Here is a 19029-nt window from a genome sequence, read left to right as displayed (position 1 = left end):
TGTGGCAAATGTGGACTTTCTCTGATTGATAAAAAAGACAACTAGGCCACTGACTGACTGACTAACTCTTAGCTCTACATACAGCCTCTGTCTGAGCTTTAATATAATAACATGTTCTAATGAACCAGTTCCTGAACAGTGTTCAGTGTTTGTAAAGGTGCACGTATTTGTCACTGTACAGTGTACACTGTACAGCAAAATGTGTCCTCTGCATTTAACCCATCTCTGGTAGTAAACACACACTCACACACACACACAAGTGAGCTGGGGCAGTGAGTACACACACACACCCAGAGCGGTGGGCAGCCAACTCCAGCACCCGGGGAGCAGAGAGGGTAAAGGGCCTTGCTCAAGGGCCCAACAGTGGCAGCTTGCCAATCCCAGGAATCGAACCCACAACCCTGGAGCTCTAACCGCTGAGCCACCACTGCCCCAGGTTCACACAGTGTCTGTCTTAGCCCTGCAGGTTCACACAGTGCTCTAACTATCCTATCTTAGTGGCAAGTAGTAAATTGCACCAAGTCTGGAACACAAGTGTGGCCAAGGATGTGTCGAAATTGTGAATACTAGTAATACTAACTTAGAGTATGAAGCATACTACTTAGAGTATGAAGTATGTAGTATAGAATAGTATACTTAAATATCCACGCTGCACACTCAGAACTGGTCCATTTTTGAGAGTGGTTACAGTGGACACAATGCAATGTGAAATGGAAAGGGAGGAGCTACTTACATCAGGAAAAATGAGAAATATGACAGTTTGACAGTCTTCCTGTTCATGATAGGTCAGTATCAATGCGGGTTAGGTAGAGTGGATTACTTTTAACCCCTTATGCCCCGTGGCGTTTATTATACCCCAGGGATAATTAATTGTTCACCACATGCAAAGCAAGTAATGCAAACAGGCAAAGTTGTTCCTAATTTATACTGGTCAGGAAAAAAGGCAGGAACCAATGGTTCCACCACCTCAGAGGAGTTTTAAGAAGTCAAGAGGCAGCTGAACTCAATTAAATAGACTCAGTTAAGAACATGGATTCTGAATTTGGGCCAGATTAGAACTTTTTTTGGGCTGACCTGGTTCTGACCTGTGAATCTTATGTTTAATACCCCTGACTTAAAGAAACATTTTTCATTTACCCTAAATGTGGCTGATCCGCAAAGTCATGCTTATGTCCAGATTTTCTTCATTAGTTTTAAGCTGGAGCTGTGAGGCTAATGTAGCTAACAAACAATAGAAGTCAATAGTCATCTCCCAGATGTTTCACAAATATATATAATCTAATTTTAAATGAGTAGCAATAGTAGACTGTGTTTACAAATTTAAGCTCAGAATAGAACTGTACACTCATAACAGACTAGACTGAGAAGAACCTGAGTTAAACAACATGCTGCTTAAGTAAGAAAAATACAGCTTAATAAAGACAAACTGTGCAAAATGAATTGATGTATTATCATAATTAATCATAACTCATCTGTTTTAGAATCATACATACACTGGGTTTAGGTGTAGTAGTTTAGGTTTAGGTTCAGGTAATAAAATTACACAGGTCAGTGTAAGGGTTTAGGTGTAGTAGGTTAGGTTTAGGTTCAGGTTATAAAATTACACAGGTCAGCGTAAGGGTTTAGGTGTAGTAGGTTAGGTTTAGGTTTAGGTTCAGGTAATAAAATTACACAGGTCAGTGTAAGGGTTTAGGTGTAGTAGGTTAGGTTTAGGTTCAGGTTATAAAATTACACAGGTCAGCGTAAGGGTTTAGGTTTAGGTTCAGGTAATAAAATTACACAGGTCAGTGTAAGGGTTTAGGTGTAGTAGGTTAGGTTTAGGTTCAGGTTCAGGTAATAAAATTACACAGGTCAGTGTAAGGGTTTAGGTGTAGTAGTTTAGGTTTAGGTTCAGGTGATAAAATTACACAGGTCAGTGTAAGGGTTTAGGTGTAGTAGGTTAAGTTTAGGTATAGATTCAGGTAATAAAATTACACAGGTCAGTGTAAGGGTTTAGGTGTAGTAGTTTAGGTTTAGATTCAGGTAATAAAATTACACAGGTCAGTGTAAGGGTTTAGGTGTAGTAGGTTAAGTTTAGGTATAGATTCAGGTAATAAAATTACACAGGTCAGTGTAAGGGTTTAGGTGTAGTAGTTTAGGTTTAGATTCAGGTAATAAAATTACACAGGTCAGTGTAAGGGTTTAGGTGTAGTAGGTTAGGTTTAGGTTTAGGTTCAGATAATAAAATTACACAGGTCAGTGTAAGGGTTTAGGTGTAGTAGGTTAGGTTTAGGTTTAGGTTCAGGTAATAAAATTACACAAGTCAGTGTAAGGGTTTAGGTGTAGTAGGTTAGGTTTAGGTTTAGATTCAGGTAATAAAATTACACAGGTCAGTGTAAGGGTTTAGGTGTAGTAGGTTAAGTTTAGGTTTAGATTCAGGTTGCTTTGTATCATTCTCTGTTCACAATGTTGGATTTCTGTGTATCTGGGTTGTGTCTGTAATTTGTGGATATGTACAAGTACTGTGTCCATCCTGAAATGGACTTTTAGTCACACATAGGCACAATTTCCTCTTGAGACCAATTTGGCTCTTGATCTAACTTGTAACTCTAGGGCTCTTAATGCTATTAAAATATAAATTCTCTGAACCTTGAATGCCACTGCAAGCTTCCCTTCGTGCAGCAAAACAAAGAAGAAAAAATGAGGGCAGTTTTAATTAGTGTGCTTAAAAAACCACAGGCCAGATGCAAGGAAGGACGCCAAGATGTCCTTTAGTGTTGAGAATAGCCCGTGTTTGCAGTGGGGTGTGAGCACTAGTTGTTAGGGGAATCACTCAGGCAGCAGCTCTGTGCCACCCACTCTGCTTCCATTCTTCTCAAACATCAGAGGGAGCCCACAGCACCTGGAGACGGACTGACAGGTAGCTGTCCTTTACACTTGTTAACCAGGCTCAGTCTTGAAATGTAGCAGTGTTTATGTAGGAATGTAATGTATTACACCAGCACAATTACTGGCAAAAGCATTTTTTTAAATGCATTTGACACTCTTTTATAATTGTATAACAAAGAGTTTTCTTTCTAAAGAGGAAAACAGGGAGAGAGGCGTTGAGTACTGAGGTGATTTGCACAACAGAAATGACTTGAACCCGATGATGGCCTATTTATATAATCTCATTACAGGCCTCAGATGAGTCTGAGTGGGAATATGAAGTGGGAATTTATAAGCCACATGCAGTACATTGCAGTGCAGTGCAAGATCATAAGTGCAGCATGTTTTTACAACCCACTATTCGTATACTTAAAGAGCCTTTGAATACATTTAAACCACATGTACCAAACACACACTCATGACAGATAATAAAAAAGGGGTTTTTCCTGCTTTTGTTGGAGTAACTGTCTCTTCTGTCCAGGGAAGAAGGCTTTCAACTAATTTTTGAAGCATTGCAGTGAGGATTTGATTGCATTCAGCAACAAGAGCATTAGTGAGGTCAGAATGTTGGATGATCACCACCCCACCTCACCCCCAACTCCCCAACTCATCTCAAAAGTACTGGATGGAGCACCATCATACCACAACTCAATGCTGGAGGGCTTTATGCCCCTGTAACCCATGTCTGGCATTAGGCATGGTGCCTAAAGATTCATGTTTATCTGCTCCAGAGAGCCCTGTTTTATTGGCAATACTTCTCTACAGGGACTAGATAAGGTATGTGTGTGTATGTGCACTTGCACATCTGTGTCAGTAATGGGTGCGACTTAAAGTAGCTGAATGAATTCATTAGAAGGGGTGTCCACAAAGATTTGTACGTATAGTGTACATGTTCCTGTCTGCATGGTTGCAGTTGTTGTGTTTAGTTAATCAACAGTATTAAGTTATGCTTATTAAAATTTTGGATTTTTACCAAAATCTGTTTTTGTTATCCAAATGTTGGGTCTGAAGTCAAGTCTACTTCTCCTTAGCTGGAGCAACAGCTTCTACTCTTCTGAAAAGGTTTTACATTAGATATTGGGCCATTGCTGTAAGGATTTGATTGTATTCAGCCACAGTAAGCAGCAAGCCTAGGTACTGAACTCTGGATGATTAGTTCTAGATCGCAAAAGCCATTCCAACTCATCCTAAAGGTACTGGATGGACCTACACAGTTGGTATTTAGTACTAAGTGCAATACAACCATTCACTTATCAGGTATTTTTGTCTTTAGTTACTTTGTTGCTTTGTTATGTTGGCATATATTTTAGGCTCAGTAGGCTTAGAGACCCTATGTGGCCCAATAAGCTTACTGAAGCTTCTCAGTCTTTGAACTTAGTCTGCTTGACAAATTGTACATAAAAAAAGCAGAAAGTATGTTAGAACTGTTAAAGGTTACTGTTAAATCATATTTAATGTCAGTCTACCTTAATATTTCCCCTTTAGAAGCAATGCTAATGATGTGTTGCTTTTAAACAATGGGGAGTTTAGAAACGAAAAATCTACTCTTTATTGAAAAAGGTTCTGTAGCATAAAATTACCTCTATTATGTTCATGAACAATTTTATGTGACCAAGCCTGGTAAAGGACTTAAGCCTTGTCCTCAGAGTCTTTACATCTAGACCACATATTTACTAGTTTTTAGATGTGAAGAGCCCAGGATCCCATGAACATGGCTTGTGACTAGCGCTGTGTTAATGGTTTTGGCAAGGCCGACGGCTTCTAATGCCACGATTGTGATGCTGGGTAAACTGACGGCACATATTTTTGTTAGCTTAATGACAAAATGTAGTTGTCAGACCATCAGTACCAGAAAGTGTCTTCTAGGCAAACAAGAGGCAGTTCTTGTGCACCAGCGATTCAACAAAGTCTGTCAGTGAGTCAGTCAGTGAGCAAATTTGCCTTCTTTAGGCTAAAAACTTTTGGGCTATATTATGTATAATTAATATTTATTTACATACATAGTAATGAAATAACTGAGGTTTGGGAGGAGAACCGTGCCTGAACCTGTGCCTCCTACTCCTTCTGATCTAACATTCTACAAATTTCTATAAAATCTCAGCACCACCTCATCTCCTCCTTGTCCTTCAGTCCTCTCTTTAGTCATGCTCTCTGGTAATGAAGAGGCGGTCCATCTTTAAGCAGAAGCCGCCCAGAAGTCCAGCTAAAGTTGCCCCCTCCTCTTGTCTCTTCTCGTAAGATGAGGTCTGAACTCGCAAAATAAGAATCTCAGGCCTTCTGCATCTCTGTTTTTATTTATTGAAATAGCTTTCATAACTATCCCATTGCAGGGGGGCGAGTTGATAGTAATGAATGCAGAAGTGTTTGAGAGCAGAAGGAGTCAGTAACTGGTCAAGAAGGTTATGTCCTTTTATTAGACTGGTCTAGGTTAAGCAGCCAGCATTGTCCTTCAGCTATACATATAGATGTATTAACGGTCTCCTGATTGTTTTCTGCTATACAACAGCTCGAAGTCTGACAAAGAGTGGAAAGTGGTGGACACTAAACACTGGGAACATAACTGTCATGGTGTGTACGGCCAGACTGAGAGGGATGAACACTTGCAGAGATGGAGATCAAAGCAAGAGGGTTTATTAACCAAAACGAGCATAAACACAAGGAGTGTGAAAAACATGAGCAGCAACTAGGGGTAAAACAAGAAACGGATGAACGTGACAACCAAAATGGTGAACACAACAAACCTGGGACTAGGAGGAAAAGGAAACCAGAACTAAAACCTGGCAGAGCCTGGGCAATGGGGCGTTAAAGCAAACCGAGGATATTAACAAAAGAGGGGTAGCTGGGGAACCAGCCGCTAGACCAAACGGCAAGGCCGACCTAACCTGAATATGCAGCATGCTGCCTTGAACGTGGGTCACCTTGGAACGTGAACTAGAGACCACCTGACCTGGCTGTGCAGCCTGCTGCCTTGACTGTGGGTCTCCTTGGAAACCTGGACAGGAAGTGAGTGTGCCTCGCTTACCATGAAAGTTGACGGGAGACCTGCTCCTGAACGTGAGTCGTGAGCTAGAGCTGACCTGAACACGCCGGTAACGTGTGAGGAACCTCAGGGCGTCCTAGAGATTCCTAATGAGTCAATTCTCGGCAGAGAATCAAGGGGTTGAAGCTCCTTAGGTACTCCCAGTCCCAGGTAAAACACATGAACAATGAATCAACGAACAATGAACGATCACAAATGAACATGAATCAACACTAATGAACAGAACCAAACATACATGAACACAAACAAGGCGGAACTGAGGAGGAAGTCCTTATTTGGGCCTGTGGGTGGCGGCTCGGGATCGCCCCGGGGGAGGGCGCGATGACAAGGGCCTGACAATAACTAAAGAAAGTGCTTTTTACGAAACACATTTTTCACCCTAAACATATCAAAACATGCAAGTATGTAGGTCAACTTACCAGAGTAAAATCACTGTCAGCTTTCAGGCTAGAGCTGGATGAACTCAGAGAAGCCTTCCGAGTGCAAGAGCACAGAATATAAAACCGTGAGGTAATTCACGTCCATCTTAAAAACAGAGTCAAGCTAGAAGCAAACACATTAGTTTCACTTAACACAGGAGGTCACACTGAGCTGAGCTTGGCTCTTTTACTACAGTTCGGCCCCCCGAGTCTTACCATAAATCGAATTACTCACCAGCCTTTTCACAAATCCACCCAGGGCTGTGTCACTTCAGCACATTTTACAAGATTAACACAAAGTGTGAAGCTCATGCAATATCCAGCAGTGAAAATGGCAGAAGAGGTCACAAGAGGTCATTATCTTCTGTAGGGGGACATGAAAGTCACTGTCAGTAAAACCCAAGTATCAATAACAAGTCCAACGACTGAATCTGTTTCAGCCACTATCTTACTTCAACATTTACCTATTCAGGACAGAACCAGTGAGAACTGGCTATTCTTTTTCAAGGTCGTGCTGATTGGATGGGAACTGAGGGGAGCACCGCATTCCCCTGTCCCAGGAGAACCTGGGTGAAAGGTTCTTTCACAAATACACAACTGTGCTGGGTGTGAGGACACAGAACTTGGAACATTTTGCCCTTCTTTATAGTTTACTTTCCCATCATGGCAAGTGTCAGCTGAACAAGCAATCATCTGGTCACAATGGTACAATAATGTGAGAGCCAGGTGTTTTTTCCCCCCCAATATAATAAAATTTTTATCATTAAGGCACTATTACTGCTACACCATTACCACTACTTTGGATTCGAATTGAATGTGCAGATATTTCTAGACTGTTTTGTTTTACTTACCACTTTTAGGGTGAGTGCACTCTCTAGTGGCTGGAACTGGGGAAAAAAAACAACCTACTGATTTTCTACAGGAAAATGCTGCTCTTGCAGTGCTCATGTTACTGTCTGAATGCAATGTTTGGTAATTAATTGGTTTCATTAAGTTAATAAATAGATGTTTAACTGCAGTTTAATAAGCTTACTGAGTTTATATTCTAAACCTGTGCCCATTAAGGTGTCCTGATACTGTGTCTACAGTCTACAGTGTGCTGTAAGAGAAAGCAAACCTGCAAATCATGTGGTGTGGGCACCAAACAGGCCTCATTAGACACACTATACAACAACACGAGCACAGAGAACTTCAGACGTCTAGACAACACCCTTATGTACTTGAACTGTCAGGCATTTCAACAGTAACAAATCATCGAAATTGATTACTAAAGAATCAATTAAGGTAATAATGAATCAAGAATCCCTTGAGGTTAATCTCTGTGTTGAACAAATTTTCTTTCTCCGTAAGCCCAGTAAGACATGATATTACAACCATGCAGACCTAATATCCTGATTCCTGTGGGATAGTGTGGGGGGGGGTGGGCGTTTACCCAGCCACCACCTGATCATTCCAACGCATCAACAGCTCCTCAAACACGCTCTGTTTGTATTGCAGGCACAAACACACATTTGGGAGATGGATACGTGCCACAGTGGTGTTCAAGAGCATCCAAAGGAATAGACACATGCCAGTCCACTCTGTGAATGGTCTTTGGCTCACTGGATGGTGGATGTGAAATTAATACAGCACTGGCACTGTCTTTCTAGAAACCCCTGAAAATAAGACAACCCTTTTCTGTGTGATTGGACTACCAGAGAGGACTGGTATCATTATGATTGTGATGATGTGTCTAGACTGGAATGATAGTAATCTTGGATCGTTATGAGAAAGTCCTTCACAGGCTAGACATACACTCTTAAAAACTGATTGAGTGTTTTGGAGTGATGCTACAAATGATGGTGCCTGGCAGTGTCATAGCTATCCATGGCTGAAAATCCAAGACAGTATTTAATGGTATTTAATGATGGACACATCACTTCTTCATGTGCACATAGAACTTTCAGTGCTGATTATGTTATGAACTTGTATTTCAGGAATCTAGAAGATCTCTGAGAAGCAATGTCTGCACTACAGAAAGAGAATCTTTACTTTCCTAAATATAAATGATGGCGTTATTCTGTATGATGAATTTCTACTAAGCTTGTTTCTTTTCCCTGGGTTATAAAAGCCACAGTAGGATGTAATATACTATAAGAAATGGCTGTTAAATCCTATTTATATTGTATTCCACACATGCTCCTAACATGGTTCTTATTTACCATCTTTTTATGTGCGTATATTTCCTGTGGGTATATTAGCAGTAATGAGGCTAATTTACAGCATCCTGACCTGGTGTCTCATGCAATGCAATTGGTGTGGGGAATACAAAAACACCTGGAGAATACAAAGTATGAAGGAATGTATGAAAAAATGAATATGTGTATGTGTATGTATAATAATGATAATAAAAAAACATGTATCTCCAAAAATGGTAACTTTACAGGAGAAGATTGGAGATACATGGGCCCTATTTTACTAATCTTCTGGCAAGCCGGCAACCGCACACCATGCAGCTTGATTTAGGGTGTGTCAGTGTGTCTTTGCTATCGTAACGGCGTAGATATATTCATAGGCACAGTTGAAATTTAAACAACGCAGGCGGAAGGTGTGAAAATAGACTGTTGGGGGTAAGATGGCAATGAGCATTGCGATGTGCCTTACACAGGGTGTATGATTTCATTGGACAGCAGCATTATATATAAAGTAGTGTTCACATTAATGTTTTGTATACTGTAGGGCATGTGCTAATTATCATATTAAACAAAAACAAAGGTTTTCAACTTTACATTGCAGTACTATACAGTCACATACTGCATATAGTGCAACATATAGTTATGCACATAATGCATATAGTTGCACATCTCTGAGAAATCTGCGTATATTTCTCGGAGAGAATGATCCAATATTCCAACGAATTCAAACACTGCAGCACCGTGGCTCAAATTTTCAAAAGACTTGACCAACGTGCTGGGTTTTGAGGCTTTGGGGGCTCCACCATTGGACACTGGGCCCTAGCTCAGTCCCAGAGAAGGCAGCCCTGACAGATCTGTCTGGACTACACTGCTGGAGAGATGTCCTTTTATAACCCAGTGGACATGACACTTACAAAGGTGATAATAGGGAGTTTGTTTGCCCTTTGCTGCAGTAACAGCCTCTACGCCTCTGCAAGGACCTTACACTAGATTTTGGAACATTTCTGTGAGGGTCCCTTTGAGACCCTTTGTGAGGTCAGGTACCGATAAAGAATGATTAGTTGTAGATCAAAAATGGCACTCAAACTTAGCCAAAAGGTACTCCAGAGAAGCCAGTTCCAATGCTTCACAGCCCAGTGCTACAGGGCTTTATATACCTCCATCTACCCGAGGGAATTTGGCATGGTGACTCTAACGAAATGCCTGCCGGTAATGGGTGCACTGTTAAGTAGCTAAACTCACACATTAAAAGGAATGTCCGGATACTTTTGTACATATGGTTGGTCTACTCCTTCGAGCATTTGTTGACTGAAAAGCTCACTTTCTTCTCTCCAACTGTGAGAGAGGATTTTGATACTTCTTTCTCTTGTCTTAAAACTAAAATCTGAGAATCAGCATCTGGGCTGTACAAAGAGACTCATTTCTTTCCCCCCAAACTAATAAATAAATGATGGTGTTATTTGTATTCTGCATGATGAATTCTTACAAAGCCTATTTCTTTCCTCAGGGTTATAGAAGCCACAGAAGGCTAATTAGTAATGAACACTGAGAAATGGCTGTAAAATCCTAATTTTCTTGTATTCCACACATGCTCACAACATATTTCTTATTTCACATCATCCAGTGTATATTCCCTGTGGGTATATTAGCAGCAATGAGGCGAATTTACAGCATTGCTTGGTGTCTCATGTTTGTGCAGCTGATGTAGGAAACGCATAAACACCTGGGGAATCTGGCAGTTCTTTTCATTGTGTCAAGCTTAAATAATGAATAGACCAATAGAAATGCTCAATTTTACATTTATTTCCATTGGAAGTTAAGAAGTTAAGAAGGCTTTTTTCGTTTTCTGTAAAGTTGAGATTTTTTTTTTTATTTGCGTGACAGTGACTATAAATATGAATGAATATATAAAGTAGAAGAAGTGTTAAGAGAAGGTACCCTTAAACATGAAGACTACATATACAGGAAACAATATAAGAAACACAGAGGGGAAGAGAAACAAACTACAAACAGGTGAAAACAACAGTAAGTAGGCAGGACTAGGAAGGACACACAGGAAGTGATTGAAGTAGACGAGTAAGTGAAGAGTAAAGCAGTAAAGCGACTATTAAAGGTGTTGGTGATCATTTCTTTAGCTGAAGATGAGATTCACCTCTTCCATCTGAAGATAATCTTTTCTTTAGTGGTACAACAATCATCTGGTTTGTTTTGTTCGGGGGGAATTGTGAAACCAATGCTACTTACATAGCCACTGTATGTATTAGTCCAATGCTAATGTTAGCTAAACACTATGTTAACCCATTTTGAGCAGATTGATGCACATTATAAATGCTAATATAGATAGATAGATAGATAGATAGATAGATAACTGTATTAATCCCAGAGGGAATAAGCAATAGTATGTGATTCTAAATATACACTGTACTAAGTATATAAGTATATACACTATACTATATGTGTATGTGTTTGTAAATTTCATTTTAAAAGCATCATTTTAAAGCATAAGACCAAACTGAAAGCCCTTCGAGCTTCAAGTACGGCTCGGCTTCACCCGTCATTGCTTAAGATCCATGCAAGACAAGCATCCAGGCTTTTTTCTGTCCTGGCACCGAAGTGGTGGAACATATTTCACCTGGGTGTCCGAACGGCAGATTTGCTCACTGTCTTTAAACGTAGACTGAAGACCCACCTTTTCCGAGAGTACTTGGGAAAAGTGTTTCAATACTTCTATAACTATTTAGTAGCGTCTAAGCTTAGAGGTATCTTTTGGATCATAGCTGATACAAACTAGCTGACAGTATTTCCTGAGTAAATAGTGAAGCACATAAAATGATAAGAGCGTCTGCTAAGTGCAAATGAAAACCTGAACTCTACTACTATTTTTGAATGCTATAAGACATGTCTACTGACAAAGACACAATCTTTTTTAAGCACCATTAGCACATGTTGTGCTGCTGATACCACTAGGTACCACACAGTAGCTCAATATGTCCTTGTTTCAGAACATCAGTTCCATGTTGATACAATACAATGAAACATGATGTTCTTGTATAAGGATACAGGCTCTTCTAAGACAGCTTCTTGGAAAATTCTTGGAAATTCATACCTGTATCATACTGTGTGCAGTCAGCAAATCCCTGCCCACATTTTCTGCCCTCTAATTTGAAACAGATCTGGTCTAATTATCTTTGAAAGATATTTGAAAGGACTCCAAATTCCAGTATCAAGTATAAACAAGAAGTCAAGGTCTCTTAGAGGTTTCTCGTACTCTACCCTATTACCGGTCTCTGCATGTGCCTTTTGTATCGAATGTTGGCATAAACAAAGCTACTGTCAGTGAGTCACTTTAAAAGGTGGCTGTAAACAGTCAAAACTGGAAAAGTGGAACTGAGCATCACGACCTGCTGTGCAAGCGCAGTCTGGAGTCTATATATAAGGTGTGGGTTCTCACACTTTGTGCAGAGGTGCTAAGAGATCCGTCTGGTCTGTAAGAGAGAGGGCACACAACTAGGCTTTGTGAGTACAATTCTATTCATTTTATTCCACAGATTCTCATTCAGTGATTCTGATCAATCTAAACACTGAATGGTCTCTCGTTGTTTAGAAGTTCCTAAGACGTTCTTGCCTGGTATGTAGGTGAATCTTTCTTAACCCCTTAAAAAGTCTACGGTCCGCCGACAGGCCGAAAGTATTATTACAAAGTTCTAATACCAAAGAATAGCCCCACCAGTATGTACAGACGTCCCTGGGGTTAAACTCTAGGCACCTTGTGAATCTTGAGAGGGAAAAACATTCAAAGGCCCACTGTTCCACAGTCTCAGCTGGTTAGTTTCACTAGTTTCACTAATTTGACTAGTAACAGGTTGTAAAATAAACTTTTACTAGAGAACAGTGGAAGCTTTGTCCATTTTCTAGAACCATAATAAATAAATGTCCTTTCTATCACATCTAAAATCTTTGCAGGTTCAATCAAATTTCCATATAAACATACCCTCTTAATATAAATACACAATATCCCCCTGCAAGGTGTCTAAATTAATTATTTTAGCAAGCAGGATAAAACATTAAATAATATTAAAGATATTATACAATGGACTATATACATACACACACACACAACCCTGGATGGATCCAGTTAGAAGATCGTCAGTTAGAGTAGGCTTTTTCATCATGTGGAGGTTCTTCACACTCACATTTTGGTCACCAAAACAATTGTTCTTTAAAAAATCATCTGTTCAAAGGTTCTTTAGTAAACCAAAAATGGTTCTTTGCTTCTATTGCATTTCACAAGGAAATCCTTTTCGGGCACCTTTTCAAAAGGTGGAAATTTAGCAAAGCTGTAAATGAGAAATGTATTGCTCTATATTCTGCCACAGGCTCGTGTGCTGTGGATTACAGTGGGCGAATTGATTGCAGCTTTGTGTCATGACTGGGGAAAGTAATATCCCCCGAATCTTCAATCAACCATAACTGCTGCAGTTCACCCACAGAAATGGTTTAGATTAATGTAATCTGAATCCCGCTGTAGCCTCTTTTGTTGTAAGAAAAATTGATGTGATATTAAATGAGTGCTTTGTAATGTTATTTATTTGTGGATTAGTAAAAAAGAGTGATGTGGACTGATGTCCCTATATCCCAAACATAACAGCGCATTGCACAAATTAAGAAAGAAAAAGTACTTTTTAAAGAATGCAAACTAAGAGTATAAGACTTAATACTAGTACTAATACTACTACTACTACTACTAATAATAATATTAATAATAGAGGGCTGTTTGATGTGTCAAATAGAAGTAAGAAGAAAGGCCCTAGACACCTTTCGAGGGACCTAGATGATACCTATGGGGGCAAGTTGTCCAGATGCTCATCAGCTGAATGACCATTTACACCACTGGACTTTAGATAGGATTCAAAAAAGAAGATGGCATGGAGCATAGTGCTTCCTCATTGGTTACATCAAGCACCTATAGTGAAGATTGATAGAGAAAGAAAAAAGCTAGGTCTGGCAATAAAGCCTTTGCTACATGTATGTACATTCAAAAATCATCATTATGGAGATACAATGTGTTCTTAAGACCTACCATCCACATCCATGATTTGCTGTCTACCATCCACTGGTAACCTGAGAGACTGGTGAGATTCCAGAAGGACCTACTCTGCTAGACTCACCACTATACAGGAACAGGAACACTCATTTGATGATAACAAGAACTCAGCGTGAGCTTTATTACTCTTTCTGTGCTGAGTCATGAAAAAGAACTCAACACAGCACTACCCTTAACATGAAACATCAGCAGACAATCAGACATTCAATAAATGAACACATGCAATGGGTCCAATAAAACACTGTATAATAGATTACACAAAACTAATAAGCCTATTAGTTAGCTAATAAACCTAATTTGCAATGAAGGTGGAATCATTTCGAGTGCTACTGTATGTGAAATTGCACCTGCCTTAATCATCTTCACTAGCTTTAAAGACAGTAAGCACAGTGACTCAGCACATGTGAAAAAGGATAAACAAACAGAACTCATAGCTGACAGGAAATACTCAGCTGCATTTGATCATGGAGAGCTTACAAGGTCACAAACCACAACTATGAGCAGGCATTTTACGCACTTTGACAAAAGCAAGCTGCTACCTAAAGCACCAGAGAGAGAGAGAGAGTTGCCAAAGTGTCCCTGCATCACAGACACAGCTTGCTTATCAGAGACAGTATCTGTTAAATCCGTTAGAAAGTTCAAACTCTAAACCTTTGTCCTGACAAATATTACATCAAAGGATGCGAAAAATAAAGGAGCAACGACCAGAATCTGAAAGGGAATACCTGTATACCTGTTACCTAACACTGATTAGCTGGAGAGATTTTTTGGTTTTAAGGCCTTGGAATGGCACCTAAAGACTAGTATCCCTACATATACATTACATATCGCTGCTGTCCAATGAAAAACATGTATCTCTGTTTTTATCCATTTGCAGTTTTCTTCATTCTTTAAACCCTGAAGCTGCTCTGTACACGGTGTGAATAATTCTGGATGAATGGGCCAATAGAAATGCTCCAAAATGACTTCATGGAATCAAATCTTTTGTGAAATTTCCATTGACCGTTACAAAGGTTTTTTTCCTGTTCCTGTAAAGTCACTATTTTGGAGATACGTGTTTTTCATTGGACAGGAACTAGAGGCTAAACCTGTTATTAATAGAATATATGGAATAATTCATAAAAGTGTCATGCTGCTCAGCATGTTTAGGGCTACCCACAGTTTTTATGATGCTCAGGTCAGGGGACTGTAAGGGCTATTCCAAAAGCTTTGACCCTGTTCACACCTGGTCACTTCATATGACCGGTATCTGGATTGTGTCCTGATCAGATTTTAGCGACATGCATTTACACTAGGTAGTCAAATGCGTCTCTGGTCAGTCACAGAGACAGATGTGTTTACACTGCTATAACATGTGGCTCACATGCGTCTTATGCGTCTGAAGTGGTTTGAGTGATCAGATTTGTATCTGGTTTAAATAAATGAGTATAAATGTGAATTTTTACGTGGCTTGGCCTTATTCACATGTGGTCAGGCGTAAACGGGGTCTCTGGTGATTGTGGCCAAAGAGGTCAATTTGAACTTTAGCAGTCTATGCAGCTGTTTGTACGCAGAGCAACGCTGCACAGTAGAGCGATGCACCAGCACTCCTGTGTCAGCCAAACCTTCCCGCAAGTCCTTTTGTGAATTTAGCTAATTAAAGGTGTCCCAACTGCTGACATACTGTATGTTCAGAGAAAAGCACTGCCAACAGAATGAGACAAGCAGTCTATGGTCACTATGCCCAATGGCAGCGTTGGCTAAAGGGGTATAAAACCCACCAACTTTGGGCTGTGGAGCAGTGGAGTTGGGATATTAGAGTGTTAGAGTGGCAATTCTACTTCAGAACTGATCAGCACCTGACAGTACCTTACAAACAGTCATGTGACTGAATGCAATCAAATCTTCACACCTATGTTCAACATTTAGTGAAACGCCTTCCCTGGAGAGTATGTCATTTTCAGTTGTGCTGATTCACCTTTTCCCTGTTATTTACAATGATGGTTTTTGCAGCATGGCATCATCATACCCGCAGTTGACTCCCCTGGTTCACCCCAGTTTCCAGTCTTCAGCTTTCAACATCGTTCTCCTCAGCTGAGAACATGACCTATGTAACTGTGCCTTCGGAGATAAGGCTGTTTACTGACTGTGCGTATGTGTTTGGGTACGTGACGTTCAGCCCCTCCAAAACTGTATAAAAGTGACAGTGCTCTCTGCTCTTTGTGCATTTCAGAAAACTGTTATTCCAGCTGCAAGAAGTCTAAACATCAAACTACAATGAAGGCCTGGTTTCTGCTGTTGATGCTGCTGCCACTCTGCTTAGGTACGTCTGACATTCAGTGACTTGTAACTTGTTTTATTATATAAAATTAGATTTTTACAAACATAACCAGCCACCAGTTCACAGCTCAGATGACGTGTTTGTTATAACTGTAGGTTGGTTATATGGTATATATGAAACCCTTAACGCTCCAAAGCTTATTACACACTAAGGTGTGTTATTCAGTAACTACAGGGACTTCTGTACAAACTGGTGGGGTTATTTTTCATTAATGGACGTTTGTAATAACACTTTCGGCCCAGCGTCTGTGTAAGGGTTTAAAATCTGTATTTTGTACAATTTTGTATTTAAAAATCTATATAATTGGGAGTGAAACAATTCACTAAATGTAAACTTAAATAACATTTTTGAAAAAGCAAATTAAGGAGCAACTAATTGACTTTAAACTACATAGTCAGTGTTTCCGTTTTCAGATTATTGGAGCAATTAATGTGATAAAACTATGATTACACTTGTAACAAATCATCACTTTTGACATAACGTAAATCCGGCAATTGTTGCAAACTTTCATGATGAACGAACCAATAGAAATGCTCCAAAATGACTTGGAATAAAATCTTTTTACATTGACTTCTATTGAAAGTTACAAATCTCCCCCATCCCCCAACCCCCTTCTTCTTCAACCCACAAGGTTTTTGTTTGGTTGTGATTAAATCTGTGCCTGTTCCAGTTGAACTCTCTAGTCTCATGCTAACAAACTAGCCAGACTAACACATACAATTTGATCCAATACTTTGTAGTGATGCATCCCTAAACTCAATGCCAATGTAGCTGTAGAGTGGCTACACTAACAATATAACAGATAAATCGCCGCTGTCCAATGAAAACCATGTCCATTTTTGTCCATTTGTAGCTTTCTCCATGGTTTGAGGCCTGTAGCTGCTTTGTACACTGTGTGATTAAATCTGGATGAACGGACCAATAGAAATGCTCTAAATGACTGGAATAAATTCAGTGTTGACTTTACTGAATCGGAATTAAGAGCATTGTTGCCCTCTACTGTAAACTCACCATTTTTGAGACACATGATTTTCATTGGATGTTGAAGTGTGATTCGTTACCCTTGTCTTGCAGCGGACTTTAAAATCCAGTGCTATGGGGAGGATTTCCTGATGGTGAGGAACCAGGTTCTACAATGCTCAAGCAAAGTGCCTCAGTCGTGTTACACCAGAGGTAAGCAACCCCTCACCATACTGACGCTTAAGCTCGCAGTGTGCACAGTGACCCACATTAAACTGTGCATATCAAAAGCTAGTGATGTCTAGCATGGAGACAGCAGTATCAGATCAGGTTGAGGCCACTTTGTGACAATGTTATAAATATATATGTATATAATATATATATAATATATATCAAATATATTCCTGTCTTTCAGCGTCTGGAGAGAAGGGCTGTGCCAGACAGGAGTTCTGCCAGAGACCAGGATGGAAATGCTGCAACACGAACCTTTGCAACGCCTGATTTCAACACCAGAGAGAGCTAGAGACTAAAAATTCCAAGTATTTAAAACTCTAGGAGAAAACAACTTATCTTACTTCACTTTTCATCACTTTCCTCCGTTTCCTTTTTGTTTAACTGTAAAAACATGCTGTAATAAATCATCTCATTAATCTGCTCACACCAGTCCTGGATCTCTGCTGCATCAAACATGAGTTACTGTAGTGTGAAATCATGTGATCAGGCTGGAGTGTGTGTGTGTGCGAGAGAGAATATGTGTGTGTTGTGTATTGACATGTGAGCGAGTGTCTCCCGAATCATGATGTCCAGGAGGACATGCTGGCTGACCTCACCGTGCCTGGACCCAGACTTTGTCCTGTTTATTTGAGCAGTGCAGGATCAGGCCCTTCTTGCTGAGTCAGGGTGGCTCCAGAGTGAAGTCAGGCCTCCTACAAGCGCATTACTCAGTCTGTACACTTCACCCGCTTCACCTGCATTACAGTACAGTCTGTTAGAACCGTAACCTCAGCAAGTTGTGCGGTGATTCATCCTCGTGGTGCAAATGGGAAGGCGTGCACACACTTGTTTTTGTGATCTTTCCGAACAAGTGAAATTGATCTACAAAATAGGAGCAAACCTCTGAGAGCGAAACCAGTTTTGCTTAGAAAAGGAGTATATATATATATATATATATATATATATATATATATATATATATATATATATATATATATAATTTTTTTTTAATTATTTATTATTTATTTATTAAAATGTTATATTAAAATACAATCAAGACATATCAAATATATAAAAATATTATTATTATTTTATTTAAATATGTTAAACTTTAATAAAAAATATTGCACATGGGCCATTTAATACATATATATTATTGTAATATATAAAATTATAATTAATCTAAATTTCAATAAAAATATCATATATGGGTCAATATAACAAGGCATTGTGGGAAATGGGCATCTAAAGCAAACTGTGTGATGGAAATATGCTACACTTCTCCTGCCTCCCAACTTTAGTCTAATTAGTGAATAGATCGCCATCCCTGATTTCTAAAAAATCAAAGCACTACACAAAAGATTCCAATCATTGGGTCCCAATTACGCATTACATCCTAATACTGGCTAGTTTGAGTTTGCAGTATTTAATACAGATTAGTGTCAAAGTTGAGTTGTGGCTGGAGAACTTGTAGGGATGTACGTTGGCATAGCAACACTTCTTTGCTTCCTTTTAGTAAAACAAGATTAGTATGTTAATATTTTGTGAACTATCCGGCCAAACCGGCACTACCATGGTTACTATATAGTATACTATACCTTGTGGTATTAGTGTGTAGTGCACAATTGGGACATAGCTATTTTTTTAAAAAAGATAATATTTACACATCTTAACACTGCAAAGCTAATATTCTAAGCAAATATTAAACTAAAGTATTAAAAGCCCTTTTTACACAATTTCAGAGGCCCAAATGACTATACTCACTACATGGTGCAACATAAGTCAGTTTTAAAGGAGAGATAAAGGAAATAAAGGCTGAGGATGAGGCTTCTATGTGAACCCGCACAATAAAAATTATCCCATGCTTATAACTGCCGATTCCGATCTGTCGG

The 19029-nt window shown here is 39.5% G+C and overlaps 1 protein-coding gene across 1 annotated transcript; it reads left to right on the top strand.

Moving 5' to 3' along the window:
- Positions 1-12011: 12011 nt before the first annotated feature.
- Positions 12012-17425, top strand: LOC140554043 (uncharacterized). Its single transcript, XM_072676854.1, has 4 exons — positions 12012-12056; positions 15857-15946; positions 17039-17137; positions 17340-17425. The coding sequence occupies exons 2-4, from the start codon at positions 15901-15903 to the stop codon at positions 17423-17425; spliced, it is 231 nt and encodes a 76-aa protein (XP_072532955.1). The 5' UTR covers positions 12012-12056; positions 15857-15900.
- Positions 17426-19029: the final 1604 nt, after the last annotated feature.

Source organism: Salminus brasiliensis, chromosome 4 (assembly GCF_030463535.1).
Source record: "Salminus brasiliensis chromosome 4, fSalBra1.hap2, whole genome shotgun sequence".
NCBI classification, from domain to species: domain Eukaryota; kingdom Metazoa; phylum Chordata; class Actinopteri; order Characiformes; family Bryconidae; genus Salminus; species Salminus brasiliensis.
Note: the sequence above shows the minus strand (reverse complement) of the source record. Positions and strands in the feature narration are given on the sequence as shown.

Coding starts and splice junctions, on each gene's coding strand:
- LOC140554043 (XM_072676854.1), top strand. CDS start 15,901: ATGAAGGCCTGGTTTCTGCTGTTGATGCTGCTGCCACTCTGCTTAG. Junction 15,947..17,038: donor GCTGCTGCCACTCTGCTTAG/GTACGTCTGACA, acceptor CTTGTCTTGCAG/CGGACTTTAAAATCCAGTGC. Junction 17,138..17,339: donor TCAGTCGTGTTACACCAGAG/GTAAGCAACCCC, acceptor CCTGTCTTTCAG/CGTCTGGAGAGAAGGGCTGT.